General features: G+C 40.5%; 1 protein-coding gene across 1 annotated transcript in view; it reads right to left on the bottom strand.

The window, feature by feature from the left end:
* The window catches only part of pnpt1 (polyribonucleotide nucleotidyltransferase 1), a 71,511-nt gene extending 63,957 nt beyond the window's left edge, over positions 1-7,554 (bottom strand). Inside the window, exons 1-2 of the mRNA XM_080199787.1 lie at positions 7,341-7,554; positions 1,410-1,470 (exon numbers count right to left, since the gene is read on the bottom strand). Coding sequence (XP_080055913.1) covers positions 1,410-1,470; positions 7,341-7,546 — 267 coding nt within the window. The 5' untranslated portion in view covers positions 7,547-7,554. The remainder of the gene's footprint in view (positions 1-1,409; positions 1,471-7,340) is intronic.
* Positions 7,555-14,968: the final 7,414 nt, after the last annotated feature.

The following is a 14,968-nucleotide window of genomic DNA, read 5'->3' as shown; positions in this document are numbered from 1 at the left end:
TTTCTAACCACAACCTTCCTTTCTTAATTCCACTCCATTATGGAACTTGTGACAGCCTAAGTGATACAGGAGCAGTGTCCCTATGGAACAGTTCCTTAAGGCAGCCACTAATGCTAAGATTGATGTAATTCAGACTTGAAGTTCTGGGTCCATCATTATCTTTTCTGGGCACTCTGATTGTACAATAATTGCAGCCTTGCCAACAGTTCCCAGATGCCAAAAAGAAATTAAAGAAAGAGGAGCAAAATCACGGCATTGCTATGTCTTTTACCAATTTAATTATATTTATACCTATAAATAAGTTGAGATTTACTCTAAGTAAACTTCCTTGATCCAAGGTATGGGGGAGGATGCTAATTAAAACAAAGAATAATAATCGCTACTATGTTGTGACACAGGCCAGTAAGGCCATAAGAAAAAAAAAATCAGGCACTCAGTTTCATTTGTAGATAGAATTGAAAAATAGGGAAGATATGCTAAACCTGTATAGAACCTTAGTTAGGTCACACTTAGAGTACTGTGTGCTCTTCAGGGTGCCATGTTACAAATAGCACACAGAGGCAGCAAAGATGGTACAGAAAAGACATAAGGATCATACCAGAAATACATGGATAAACCTATCAGGAAAGGCCCGACCAGCTGGATGGTCGCTCTCTCTAAAAAAAAAAGTGTGGGGTGGGGCGAGTGACTTAGTGGTCTTTAAAATTATTACAGGTTTTGATAGTGGATACAGAAAGAACATTTCATCTTATGAGGCAGAGCACACCTAGAGGCCATCAATATGACAGTCATCAAGAAATCCAATAGGGAATTCAGAAGAAATGTCTTCTGAAAGAGTGACAAGAGTTTAATATCACCAGCACGGGAGTGACTGAAACAAATAGTATAGGTGCATGCAAGGGGAAATCAGGCAAATGAATGACGGAGAAAGGAATGAATGGTTATAATGGTAGATTTTGAAGAGAAAAAAATGGGAGGAGGCTCAAGTGGAGCATAAACACTGACATGGGCAAGATGTTCAGAATGGCCTGTTGCTGCGCTGGATACCCTAGGCAAGTTGCAGAATCCTGTGTAGAAAGTCTAAAATAATGTACTGAAGGAGATGAGTTACCCTCAGTAATTGCTAATACAATATACTTGGAACCTTTCCTTCAACGTTTACCCACTCCCCAAATTCATAGTTTGAACAGTTCAACAGAGGTAGTATTTTTCAAAATGTTCTCTTCCTTTCTGAAACACAGAGGCAATTGTTCATTTGTCATGACAGTTCCCAATTTAAAAACAATTCACCACAAATTAACAAAATGTAACAAGTGTCTCTGGCACACTGAAATCTCAATGCTTCAATTCCCTACTGGTAAGGGGCAAATTCATTTAACTCTACACAGAAATTCTAAAGAATAGTTTACCTGCACCATAGCACATCCATCTGAAAACCTGGCAAGCTTCCCCGTAGAGATTTCAAGTTTTCTGTTATAACAAAAGAATGAAAAACAAAGCAGTTTTTATCTTTAGTATATTACAAAATAAATTGTGATAAACTTTGTCATGGAAACTTCTTACTCATTCTCATAGAAAAGGGACCAAATAGAAAGTAGGCCATTCCACCCTCAAGCCTGCTCCGCCATTCAACATGACAATTGCTAATGCTCTATGTCAACAGCATACTTGCACATTCTCTCCGTACCCCTTGACACCTTTAGTGTCTAGAAATCTATCTATTTCCTTCTTAAATATATTCAGTGGTTTAGCCCACATAGCCTTCTGTAGTAAAGAATTCCATAAGTCACCAACCTCTGAGTGAAGAAATTTCTCTTGATCTTAGTCCTAAATGGCCTCATATCCTGAGCCTGTCACCCTTTGTTCTAGAACTCCACAGCCCAGAGGAACATCATCCCAGCATCCAGGCTGTCAGAATTTTATATGTTTCTTTTGGATCCCCTCTCATTTCTTCCAGATACCAACGAATAAGGCTTAGCCGATCCAATTTCTCCTCTACAACAGTCCTAATATCTCAGGAATCATTCTGGTGAGCCTTCGCTACTTCTCTCCTCTATCCTTTCTTAAATAAGGAGGCCAAAACTGCACACAATACTCCAGGTGTAGGCTCACCACGGCCCTGTGCAGCTGTAGTAAGACATCCCTGCTCCTGGACTTTCAAAGAAAAAAACCCAAGTATAGGGATAAATCATTGAGCTTAACTGTTCGTTTTGAAATAAACCATTAACTGGCGTGAAAACAAGTATAAAGAAGTTATTTCTAAAATCCTATGGCTGGTTTTCTTTTGACTAGTTGAAATTAAAAATAGAAAAATCTTGCTCCTGACATGAAGGTGGGCAAGTGACCTGCTGTCCGACCTCTGGAATGAGCCACTAAGAATTGAATGAACAAAGTGGAAAATGATAAGCTTGCCAACTTTGCATCTCTCTTTGGGTGGGAATAGGACTGAAGCCTCAGCACTCTCTTGCTCTCTGGCCAAGAATGAGAAACATATTTCCCATATTACAAAGTACAGGGACACTCCCATTTATTTTCTCACCTTTAAGTTCAGTAAAATTTCCGAGTTGTCCACAAAGGTACTTGTTCTCAAACTATGTCTGAGAACAGTTTTTCTTACTGTAATGTCTCACTCATTGTCTAAAAGCACAAATTGAAATTTTCATTGATATTGTTACAATGTTACTACTTGATGGGAAGGTCCCAGAATGGAACGCACCACAAGTTTTAGCTTTTTTAAAAACATGGATGAAGAGTCACAGGACTGCCAATTAGCTTTTAACAATCAAAAAAAAATTATTAAACATGAAAAGTTTGTCTATTATAGGAGGTAAATGTGTGGCTCAGAGATTGGTGGGGGAGGAATGGGTTTGAACTCATGGGACATTGGCACCAGTATTGGAAAAGAGGAGACCTGTTTTGATGGGACAGTCTTTATCTGAATCATGCTGGACCAGAGTCCTGGTGAATCACATAACCAGGGCTGTGGATAAGGCTTTAAACTAAATGTGGGGTGTTGGGGGGGGTTCAGTTTTATGGAGAATTAGAAAATCAAAGTTAAAGGAGAGGGTAGAAGTGCAGATTAATGATGAAGACTTTCAACTAGTTAAAGGAACCAAGGACTCAGGAGAGGTTAGTAAAGTTTCAAGACCATGTAATAGAACAGAGAGTATAGAAGGTAGCAGGAATCTAACCTCAGGCAGAGCAAAAAAGGTGGCAAGTATGAGAAGGGAAGTGGTCAATGCAGGATTGAGGGTGTTGTACTTAAATGCGCGCAATATACGGAACAAGGTAAATGAGCTTGTTGAGCTTTACCCTTTGTTCCCAGAAAACTAAATTAAGCTCACTTTATATTATTTCTAATACCTGACAGTACAAACATAGATTACTTAAAACCAGCTCTGCTTCCTGACAATATCAATTGGTGTTATCTCCCAATAGACAATTGTTGATGTGCGAGCTTGGTGCATGGATGTCAGGAGGTTGTTCAATTGAGAGACTATCACAGCCAAGTCTAACCTGGAGCTATCAGTACAGATGCATTTTTCAATCATTGATAGAGTAGAAATGGGAATGCTGACGTATCTGGGACTACTCCTCAGATGATAAGGCCATTTACAACACTCCAACCACAACTCAGGCTTGAGGTCAGCTAACTTAAAACAAGCTAGGCATTGACACAAAAACAAAAAACTGCAGATGCAGGAAATACTCAGCAAGTCATCTTGCATCCATGGAGAGAAATTGAGTTGATGTTTCAGGTCAAGGTGAACTTTCAACAGAATGGATAAGCTGGTTTTGAATAGGGTTTTCCAGCTCTATATGGCTTAGTGAAACCCCTCTGATGTCACATCAACTATGGTCTTATTAAATAGCAGAGTAGGCTCAAGGGGCCTCACTCCTGCTCTAAACTTGGATTAGAAGGGGAATGTTTGTTGAATTTTGAGCCTATTTAGAGTTTACAATTTTAAAACAAACATTTGTATTTTTCTGTTTTCCTTCAAATATCCTATTCGTAGCATCAGCACAGGTGGCAGCTATTGGACCCTTTGTGTCTGTGTTGGCTCTTTGGGGAAGTTATTTAATTAAGACTCTCCCCTCAGCTTTCCCCAGTCCTGCAAATTCTTTCATTTCAAGTATTTATAAAATTTCTTTTTGATAATAATTATTGAATCTGCTTCCAGCACCCTTTCAGGAAGTACTTTCCACACCTTAATAAATTGCTATTTAAAATAAAAGCAAGTTGCCACAGGTTCGTTTACAAATCACTTTAAATCCTTTCTACTACTGAAAACAGTCTCTGTTTACTCAATTAAAACTTTTCATGATTTTGAACACCTCCATGAAATCTCTTCTTAACATTGGCTGCTCCGCCAGTCTCTCCACATAACTGAAGTTCCTCATCCCTGGTACCATTCTAATGAAATGTTTCTACATCCTCTGCAACACTTTGATATCCAGCCTAAAGTGCGATGCTCAAAGCTGAGCACAATACTCCAGCTAAAAATGAAACAGTAGTTTATTAGTTGTTAGCTTAACCTCTTTGCTTTTATATTTTATGCCTCTATTAATCAGGCAAATGTGCCAACATTTATAAAGGGGGAAATCAAAATCTAAAACATCTACTGATGGATGGGTAGTGAGGGGACAAATCAGGGCAGTGTAAATTGACCTGACTCCTGTCCGTAGCAAAACCTAAATCCATCACTTCATACTTCTGAATATTAGGTTTCACCTGTCATGTGTCTGCCCATGCCCCCAGTTACTATTTTCTTCATTGCTTACGAGATGAGTTTTGTGTTTTCTGCAAACTTTGAAATCATGCCCTGTATACCCATGCTCCAAAGGGTGCTAAAACCACAGCTGGATAAGCAGAGCATTTAATCCTACTTGTATGATTTTAAACAGAAGCTTTGCGCTTCAGTAATATATTAATGCCATAGTTGGTTAATTTGTGGCTGGCAGATTTAATCAGATAGGATCTCAAATGGAGTCACTTGCTGATAAACATTCATTTAATTGAACGGACAAGTGTGAAGGTCAGGTTCAGCAGCTCAGATGAAAAGGGAATAAAATTATAGTTTCTAAAAGTATGTTTCAAAACCACTGCATATATTGCGAGGGAAAGTGTTTGAAATTATATCTCTCCTCTGTGATACTGCAGATATCTGTCCCTTATTACACATTCAACAAAAGTTTTTGTAATGTTCAAGGCAGTATGCTAGGGTCAAAATTGACAATAAATGATAGGCTTTCATGAACAAATCAATTATTTAAATATATAACTAGAACTGATGCCCAAATTTGCAGATGATACTAAAATGGAAAGCTTTATAATTTATTCTGGGTTATCAATGGCAAAGTCAGCCTTATTGCCCTTAGGAAGATGGTGGGGAACTGCCATCTTGAACTGATGCAGTCCATGTGTTGCAAGCACACTCATTGTGCCATGATGAAGACAGTTACAGCATTTTGATCATGATGAGCAAGGATCGGTGGCAGTATAATTCCAAGTCTAGATGAAGTGTGACTTGCAGGTGAACACTTATGGTGTTCCCATAAGTCAGCTGCTCCTGCTGTCTAGTTGGTAGAGGTCACAGGTTTCAAAGGAGCTTTGGGGAATTATTGCAGTACACTCTACTGCTACAGTGCACTGGTGGAAGAGGAAATTAAAATTTAAAATGGTAGCCACCAATCAACAGGGCTGCTTTGTCCTGAAATGGTATAAAGTGTTTTTTGCAACTGCAGTTATACAGGCAAGCAAGGAGCATTCCATCACACTCCTGACTTGTAGATGGTAGGCAGGCTTTGCGGAGCTACATAATTCATAATTCCCGATCTGTTCTTGTAGCCACAGTGTATATATGGCTGGTCCAGTTAAGTTTCTAGCAATACTAAATCCCCAGGATGTTGTTGATGTGGGTGTGGGGGAGTTCAGCAGTGGTGACAGTGCTATTACATGTCAAAGGAGATAGTTAAATTTTATTTTGTTCGAAACATGACAATTATTTGGTGTTAATGTTGCTTGCCACTTATCAACCCAAGCCTGAATGTTGTTCAAGCCTTGCTGTATATGGGCATCGGTTGCTTCAGCGTCTGAGGAGTTGTGTATGGTATTGAACACTCTGCAAACATCAGCAGACATCTTTCTTTTGATCTTACAGACAGAAGGTCATTAATGAAGCAGTAGAGATTCACTCATATGTTGCCTAGTGTGAGAAATTACAAATATATAGGAAATTGTAACTATTTAAGCTGTTATTATTAGAAGTTGAGTTAGTGGGGGTGGGAGGGCATTGTTTGACAGAGGTGTTTAAAATTACTAAAGTTCCTTCACTATAACATCAAATGAACTAAAGCTAACTATCACAACCTCCAAATACTATGTACCGTTAGTTTTAGCCTCATCAACCTCCCTGCCAGCCTTTTCAGACCAATATCGATGGTGCACAAGTTCATCTCCTCAACCCTGAACTTTTTCTACCTGGTTTACCAGGACTGTATTTTCTCATTCTGAGAATGTTGCTCAGCTACTTTGCCCCTCATTTGCCAAAATACTAAACCATATTTCTACAAGAATGGATATCTAAATGCACAATGGCCCACCCAAATTTTCCCATAAAGTCCCACATACTGATCATCTTTGATTTTTCTGAGCCAGACACTGCTCCCTTTTTGTGAGAGCAAGAATCTCATGTCCAGGATTAGTCACTGCAGTGATCCCTGCAATTAGGCATCCGTCCCAAACACTGTCCGTTCACCAGCCTGTTCTATCAGTTAAAAGCAAATTACTGTGGATGCTGGAATCTGAAACCAAAACAGAAAATGCTGGAAAATCTCAGCAGTCTGGCAGCATCTGTAAGGAGAGAAAAGGGCTGATGTTCTGAGTCCAGATGAACTTCGTCAAAGCTAAAAGATATAGAAAGCATTCTCTGATTTCAGTTTCTCTGCTGTTTGGCCACTCACACCTTCTATTCTCTCTATGGTCAGCCATTAGCACTTCTTAGCCTTTCCCTTGGTTTAGGGGCTTTTACTCATCTTTCATTCCCTCATCCACTTTCTATGCCTTTTAGCTCGGACAAAGGGTCATCTGGCCTCGAAACGTCAGCTCTTTTCTCTCCTTACAAATGTTGCCAGGCCTGCTGAGATTTTCCTGCATTTTCTCTTCTGTTCTATCAGTTTTTGTCCGGTTCCATCCATCCACCTTGCCTCTCTATTTAAAAGTTCCTCGGGATCGTTAGTAACTCAGTCATTATGCCCTGAACAGGATTGTCCCAGTGCCTCACTCACTCACACTGACCACCGGACTTCCCCGACCGGCCCGGCACACTGGACCAGCTTACCTGCCTTCCTGCTCCACAGACACCCGGCCTCGGACCGCGTTGCTGGCCCACAAATGTTGATGCATTCGCCTGAGCGGCTGCCGTCCCAGCCCCGTGCCCGACTTCCACAAAAAGGAGCTCCCGAGCGCTGACACTCTCCAGCGGGACGAGCTGCAGAATCCGGACAACATCAGCAGCTTCATGACACCAGCACAGGGCGCCGCCATGACACTCACCTCCCTATAAACCCGCCTCCCATTGGCTGGCTCAGTCCCAGTGAAACCCTGGAAACTCCTCCTACCCCTCACTCTCACTCCCAAACTTCCCTCTTTTCTCTGTCACTTCGTTTGTATTTGTATTTATTCCCAGACATTTCTGAAATACTGAAATGCAACTTTCAGTTTTTAGTTTTGAAACAATAGAGACTTGATTGCTGCTGAGTATATTCAGTCCCCACAGATTGGTGGCATGGATGCTGTCAGCAATTGTACAGAACTGTAAAACACTTTATTAGTGATTCAGGCAGAAACTGTCAACAATCAAGATTTGATCTGGATAGGAGGACAAAGGGAATAAAACAGAAAATGCTGGAAATACTCAGCAAGGCAAGCAGCATCTGTAAAGGTAGAAAGTTAACATTGGTTTTTGATGATTTTTCATTAGAACTGGAACTGCATGGATTTGAGTACATAGCATATTAAATGGGGCTAGAATTGTTTGCTTGCCTGGAGGGTAAATATCAAATGACCTGTTGTACCTTCCACAAATTTTTATGACTTCATATTTCTATATACTCAGTGCTTGAGTAATCGATAATTTTTCCAGAAGGGGTACCAGTGGCTAATGGTTTTGAAGCCTTTTGCATGAGTTGCATCTTGTTTGTGTTGCTTGTTTACAATCTGTGTGAAAAGAACACATTAGCAATTATGCCATAGCTGGCATAAATAAACATCAAGGGCAGAAACTTGAGTCCGCACTCTCCATCCATGAGATCGCTGGTACAGGCTCAAGATCAGGCAAAACCCAACAAAATACAAATTTTACCAGCGAGATCGCAATGTTCAATGTTCGTCAGCAGTGTGATCAGGCTCACATCCATAATGGGTGAGAACCTGATTTCAATACATTTAAATACATTTCAATCTAATTAAGTGCCCCCTTGCCAGATTTTCCCCTTCATGAAATTTTTGTACCTTGCCAACATGATGTCAGCCAGATATTAACCTGGTGAGGGGATCGCTCTGGGGTTGCAAAGGTCACTGTAGCCCCTAAGGGAGAGGGACATTGCCAGTCAGTGACCTGGCAATGCCCCCTCCTCACACAGATTGGTACTGCAGTGGTAATGCCAACCTGTGTCAGGAGCAATGCCACATGAAGGCCCTAGGAGGAGCCTCACGTGGGGCAGGCTCATCTATTTGTGGTGGTGGGGGCTACAGACACAGAGAGCAATGGGGAGGTCAGTGATGATTGTGGGGGGTGGGGAAGAAGGGGAAGAGGGCTGATGCCGGTAATGATGGGTGGGTTGGTGGGGGTTGAATAAAGGGACAGTGCCAATGATGATTATGAGGGGAGGGAAAGGGGCGATGCTGGTGATGATCAGAGGGTGGGAGAAAGGGCTCAGTTTGATGGAGATGGGTGGTGGGGGGAAGCAGTGAGATTAATTTTTGTTTCAGTGATTGGGACGCCCTTTGAAAATGGTGCCCTGACCTCAGCGGCGTCGGTTCTCAGCTCTAAGAGTTACTGCCTCACCAGAGCAAATCAAGCCCAATTTTTTTTGGCAGTTAAAGGAACAAATTATTGGGGTAACAGGAAAATACTGCAGATGCTGGAATCTGAAACAAAAACAGAAAATGCTGGAAAAGCTCAACAGGTCTGACATCATCTGTGGAGAAAGAATTGAGTAAAAAGTCTCACAACACCAGGTTAAAGTCCAACAGGTCTATTTGGTAGCAAAAGCCACTAGCTTCTGGAGTGCTGCCTCTTCGTCAGGTGAGCGGGAGTTCTATTCACAAACAGGGCATATAAAGACACAAACTCAATTTACCAAATAATGGTTGGAATGCGAGGCTTTACAGGTAATCAAGTCTTAAAGGTATAGACAGTGTGAGTAGAGAGAGCGTTAAGCACAGATTAAAGAGATGTGTATTGTCTCTGGACTGGATAGTTAGTGAGATTTTGCAAGCCTAGGCAAGTCGTGGGGATAACAGATAGTGTGACAGGAACCCAAGATCCCGGTTGAGGCCGTCCTCATGTGTGTAGAACTTGGTTATCAATTTCTGCTCAGTGACTCTGCATTGTCATGTGTCGTGAAGGCGCACTTTCATTTCTGGAATTTGAATTAAATCCAGCTAAATGTGATAATTTTATTTCATCTCTGCTTTCTGTAATGGTCATATCCCAAACATATTTAGGGTATCTCAGCTTGTAGGAACATGTGCGTGGCATAAAATCATTGTAATTCAGCAGTCTGACTGAATTCATTAGGATGTTATGTGGTTAAAAAAATCTATAAGTCATAGATATGAAACTCTTGATGGCTGAATTATATTTGCATTAAGATAAAAGTGAGTCATACCTTTCTGGAAAGTGGTAGGCTTACTCCCCAGCCTGTATTTCAGGGTGTTGACGGTGACTCATATTTGCTGGCAATGAGAATAGTCTGATTGAGAAGCTGTTCACGTTATCACAATGGCGACTTCATGTAAACAAATTTGTTCCACCGCACCATTGACTCAATGATTGTGTCACTCTCAAAGTTGTCAAACAGGGTATTTCAAACACCTGCTAATAGTTTTGCATATTCTACCTAATCAACATATGCTGGACACGATACAACTGATGTGTGCCACATTTTATTCCCCAAAGTAAGATTTATGGATTCAGATAAAGAGATGGATGACCAAAACCAAGGACTAATGAAGATACCTTGATCTGAAAGATGAAGTAAATGGTGTTTTGTAGGATTTTTTAAAACAGGCTTCACTCCTATTAGTGATTCCATTCCATTAAAGTGTATTCAAAATTCCTGGATTTGTCTTAACATGAACACATCACAACTGTACACATCACAAGACCACCTATGAAAAATGCCATAAAACACCCACTAGCACCCTGAAAATAAATAAATAGAAAGGGCTTCCTGATTGCTCAGTGGATAACTACATTACATAATGTGGTCCAAACCATACAGATCAGCAAACTTCTTGGTCACTGTAAGTTAGCCCTGTTCACTGTTAACTGTTCTCAGCTTGGACACTAGAAATTGTGACCTGCTGGAAATCACTTGTATGTGGATGAGGTGATAGTTGGGCTGAAGTTGATGTCAGCCTTTGGTCAGTGATAGGGCGGCACAGTGGCACAGTGGTAAGCACTGTTGCCTCCTAGCACCAGGGACCTGGGTTCGATTCCTAGCTTGGGTGACTGTCTGTGCGGAGTTTGCACATTCTCCCCGCAGCTGCGTGGATTTCGTTTGGGTGCTTCGGTTCTGTCCCATACTCCAAAGATGTGCAGGTTAGGTTGATTGGCCGTGCTAAATTACCCCTTAGTTTTTAGGGGATTAGCAGGATAAATAAATGGGGCGATGGGAGTTATTTACCCTGCTAATCCCCTAAAAACTAAGGGATAATTTAGCACGGCCAATCAACCTAACTTGCACATCTTTGGAGTATGGGAGGAAACCGAAGCGCCAGAAGGAAATCCACGAAGCTGCGGGGAGAATGTGCAAACTCCGCACAGACTCGATGGGTCGAATGACCTTTTTCTGTACTGTAGGATTCTATGATTATAATGTCTGAGTCAAAAAGTAGTTGGTGCAATTCCAGTTCTAGTTATTTAAGGGTAAAATCTAGGTTGACGTTTCAGTGCAGTCCCTTGATTGTGCTGAACTGCCAGAGGTGCCATTTTTGGATGAGACATTAAACTGGGGCCTTATGTGTTCTCTCTGGTGAACATAAAAACACCCCATGGTGTGCACACTTCATCGACTGCCATATCCCATAACCCCATCTCTGATATGTTATTCATCTTAAACCTCCACAAGATGGCACTGTAGTAACATTTTTATTTGTTCAAAAGTTGGTGTATTAAAACAAAACTTGCTGAAGTAAGAGTCAGAAAAGAGAGCACATAATGGATTTTCTTTTATGTTTTTGGGCAAACCAGTTGCCAAGAAATAATAGAAAATATTAAAACTACATATGTTAAAAATTACATCATTTTTGACTGTGACTAAGTCAAACTATTCCTTCTCCATCCTTCTCAACCTGTCTCCAGCCTTTGACATAGTTGATTACACCATGCACATCCAACACCACTGCACTGTCATCCAGCTGAGGGGACAACATTCACCTGGATTCACTCTTATCTATTTAATCATAGCCAGAGAATCACCAACACTGGCTTCTTTTCCCATTTCTGGGCACTTACATCTGGTGTAACCCTAGAATCTATCCTTGAATCCCTCCTGTTTTTCCTCAACCCAATGCCTCTTTGTGACATCATCCAAAAACACATCTCCTCATGTATGCCGTCGACATCCAGCTTTATCTCACCACTCTCTCAGCCCCTCCATTTTCTCTAAAATGTCAGACTGCTTGTCTGACAACCAGTACTGGATGAGCAAAAACTTTTTCCAGTTAAATACAAGGAAGGCTGAAGCCATTACATTGGTCTCTACAAAATCTCCACCCCTCGCTACTTGCTCCATCCCTCTAGCTGGGACCTGTCTGAGGCTGAACTGCAGTGTCATATTTAACTATACAATGAGCTTTCAACAGCATGTTCATACGATAATTAGGACCACCTATTTCTAGTTCTGTAACAATGCCCAACTTTGCTTCTGTCTCAGTTCTACTGTTTCTCTTCCCTGCATTTATAACCTCCATACTTTACAATTTTAATGCACTCCTGGCCATGCAAACCTTGCTCATCAATTATCCCTGTGTTTGCTGACCTCCACTGACTCCCAGGTATTCAATACCTCACATTTAAAATTTTTATGCTTGTTTTCAAATTCATTCATAGCTTGGCCCTTCCCTATATCTCTTCCAGTCATATAACCTTCCTAGATATCTGGGCTGTTTTAATTCCAGTATCTTGAGCATCTCCAATTTTAATTAGTTCATCATTTGATGCCTGCACCTTCAGTAGCCAAGGCTCTAAACTCTTTGATTCCCTCCATAAGTCTCTCCAACTCTCTAACTGCTTTTCTTCCTTAAGATTGCACAAAACCTGCCTCATTGAACAAGCTTTGAATCATCTACCCTAATATTTCCCTAATACGGCTCGATATTATATTTTGTTTTACAATGCCCCGTGAAGTGCCTTGAGATATTTTATTATGATAAAGGTGGTAAATGGATAGATGGTTGGTCAGCTAACATAGAGGAGGAAGTAGGGAATAAAGGATCATTTTCAGGTTGACAAGCTGTAACTAGTGGAATGCCACAGGGATCAGAGCTAGGGCCTCAACTATTTACAATCTATATCAATGATATGGGTCAAGGGATTGGAACATATCGTTGCCAGATTTACTGATGACACAAAGATAGGCGGGTAAGCTGTGAAGGGGACATATGGGGCGGGATTTTATAGCCACATTCGGTCTAAAACCATAAAATCCCATCCGAAGTCAATGGACCTTTCCATGTTCGCTCCTCACCTGCTCCGATTTCTGTGGCGGACGGGATGGAAAAATTCTGGCCAAGGAGTCTGAAAAGTGATATGCTGATAGGTTAAGTGAATGGGCAAAAATAAGGCAGATGGAGTTTAATATGAAAAATTGTGAATCTGTCCGCTTAGCAGGAAGAATAGAAAAGCAAAATATTATTTAAATGGAGACAGATTGCAGAACTTTGTGGTACAGAGGGATCTGGGTGTCCTGGTACATGTACCACAAAAAAAAAAGTATGTGGTTACAGCAAGTGATTAGGAAGGCAAATAGGATGCTGTTGTTTATTGCAAGGGGAATGAAATAGAAAAGAAGGGAAACTTTGCTATAGTTGTACAGGATGGTGGTGAGACCACACATGGAGTATGGTCCACAGTTTCGGTTTCCTTACTTAACAGAGTATTCATTATATTAGAAACAGTTCAGAGAAGGTTCACTTGATTGACTTCTGCAATGAAGGGATTATCTTATGAAGAAAGGTTGGAAGGTTAGGCCTGTATCCCTTGTAGTTTAAAAGAATGAGAGGTGGTCTTATTGAAACATATAAGATCCTGAGGGGACTTGACAGGCTGGATGCTGAGAAGATATTACTCCTTATGGGGAGATTAGAACTAAGGGATACAGTTAAAAAATAAGGGATTTTCCATTTAGGATAGAGATGGGGATATTTTCTTTTTTTCCAGGGGGTCATTCTCTTCCCCAGAGAGCAGTTAGGGCAGAAGCACTGAATATTTTTAAAGCTGAGTTAGATAGATTCTTGATTAACAAGGAATCAAAGGTTATTGGGGTTAGACAGCAAAGAGGAGTTGAGGCTACAAAGATCAGCCATGATCTTACCAAATGGTGGAGCAGACTTGAGGAGCTATATGTCCTACTCCTGCTCCTTATTCATATGTTTGTATGTTCATAAATAAACACAGCTGCTGTTATTTGAAATAAGAACCAGAAATGCTGGAAGATCCACAGCAATTCAGCTAGCATGTATCAAAAGAAAGATTCTAATATATCAGATATGTACTTTTCATCATCCAAGAAATTATTGTTGATTTACATAGTGGGTTGATATTTGTACTTGGATGTTTGTGTACAGACTGATGATTGAATTTGGGATTGAAAGACACAATTGGTTATAACTTGCCTGTTATTCCTCTCACAAAGATTATATATATATATATATATATTTATATATACATATAAATGGAAGGTTTGTGATGCACCACATAGATTGAATGTGGTTTACATTAGCTTGGGATTGTCCACGTCCAAGCCAGCAATGAGAGGTCACATGCCTGTTAGTGTTAATGATGATTTGCTAATTTATCAGTCAGTAGGGCAAATATATCCTGGATAAATGTGATCATTTTATTGAAATGTGGAAAGTTAATGGAAGGAAAAGTGGAGCAATTACCAAGTCACCTTCTGCTCCCACCGCCTGTCGAGAGCCAAACTGATAATTTCAGTTTTTTATAACCAAAAAATTCAAAGATTAGCATTGTTGGATGAAAATTATAGATATTCAATAGTGCATGGACTGATTTCAGAACAAACAAAAAAGTTATGGGGGGTTTTGGGGGCTGAAATTAAAAACTCCCCATAGCTTTCTCCCTCCCCTTTCTCAAAATAAATTCCCTAGTACAGTTTAGATTACATCCTATGTCATATACTTCAAAGTAAAGTGGCCTGATGTAGTGGAATTAAGTGATGTTTGGATAAAAATAATTACATATATATTTTGAAATTAAGTTTTAGTTTTGGAAACCTCTGCTTAGTTTGAGCAACGTTCATGTCTGGTGATTTACTGCAAGCTCAGACAATTGTACCTGTGCTTAGGTTTAAGGTGAATACTTTGGTTTTCAGCGAAGACCAACTTGTTCAAACAACCACTCAAAAAAGAAACATTGCAGGACTGTGGGGAAAGGACAAAGAAGTAGTTCTCATTAGACAGCTCTTCCAAAGAGATGGCAGGGAGAGTATGGGCCGA

This window comes from Carcharhinus amblyrhynchos, chromosome 12 (assembly GCF_965287045.1).
Source record: "Carcharhinus amblyrhynchos chromosome 12, sCarAmb.v2.hapA, whole genome shotgun sequence".
NCBI classification, from domain to species: Eukaryota; Metazoa; Chordata; class Chondrichthyes; order Carcharhiniformes; family Carcharhinidae; genus Carcharhinus; species Carcharhinus amblyrhynchos.
This window is presented reverse-complemented; position numbering and strand designations above follow the sequence as displayed.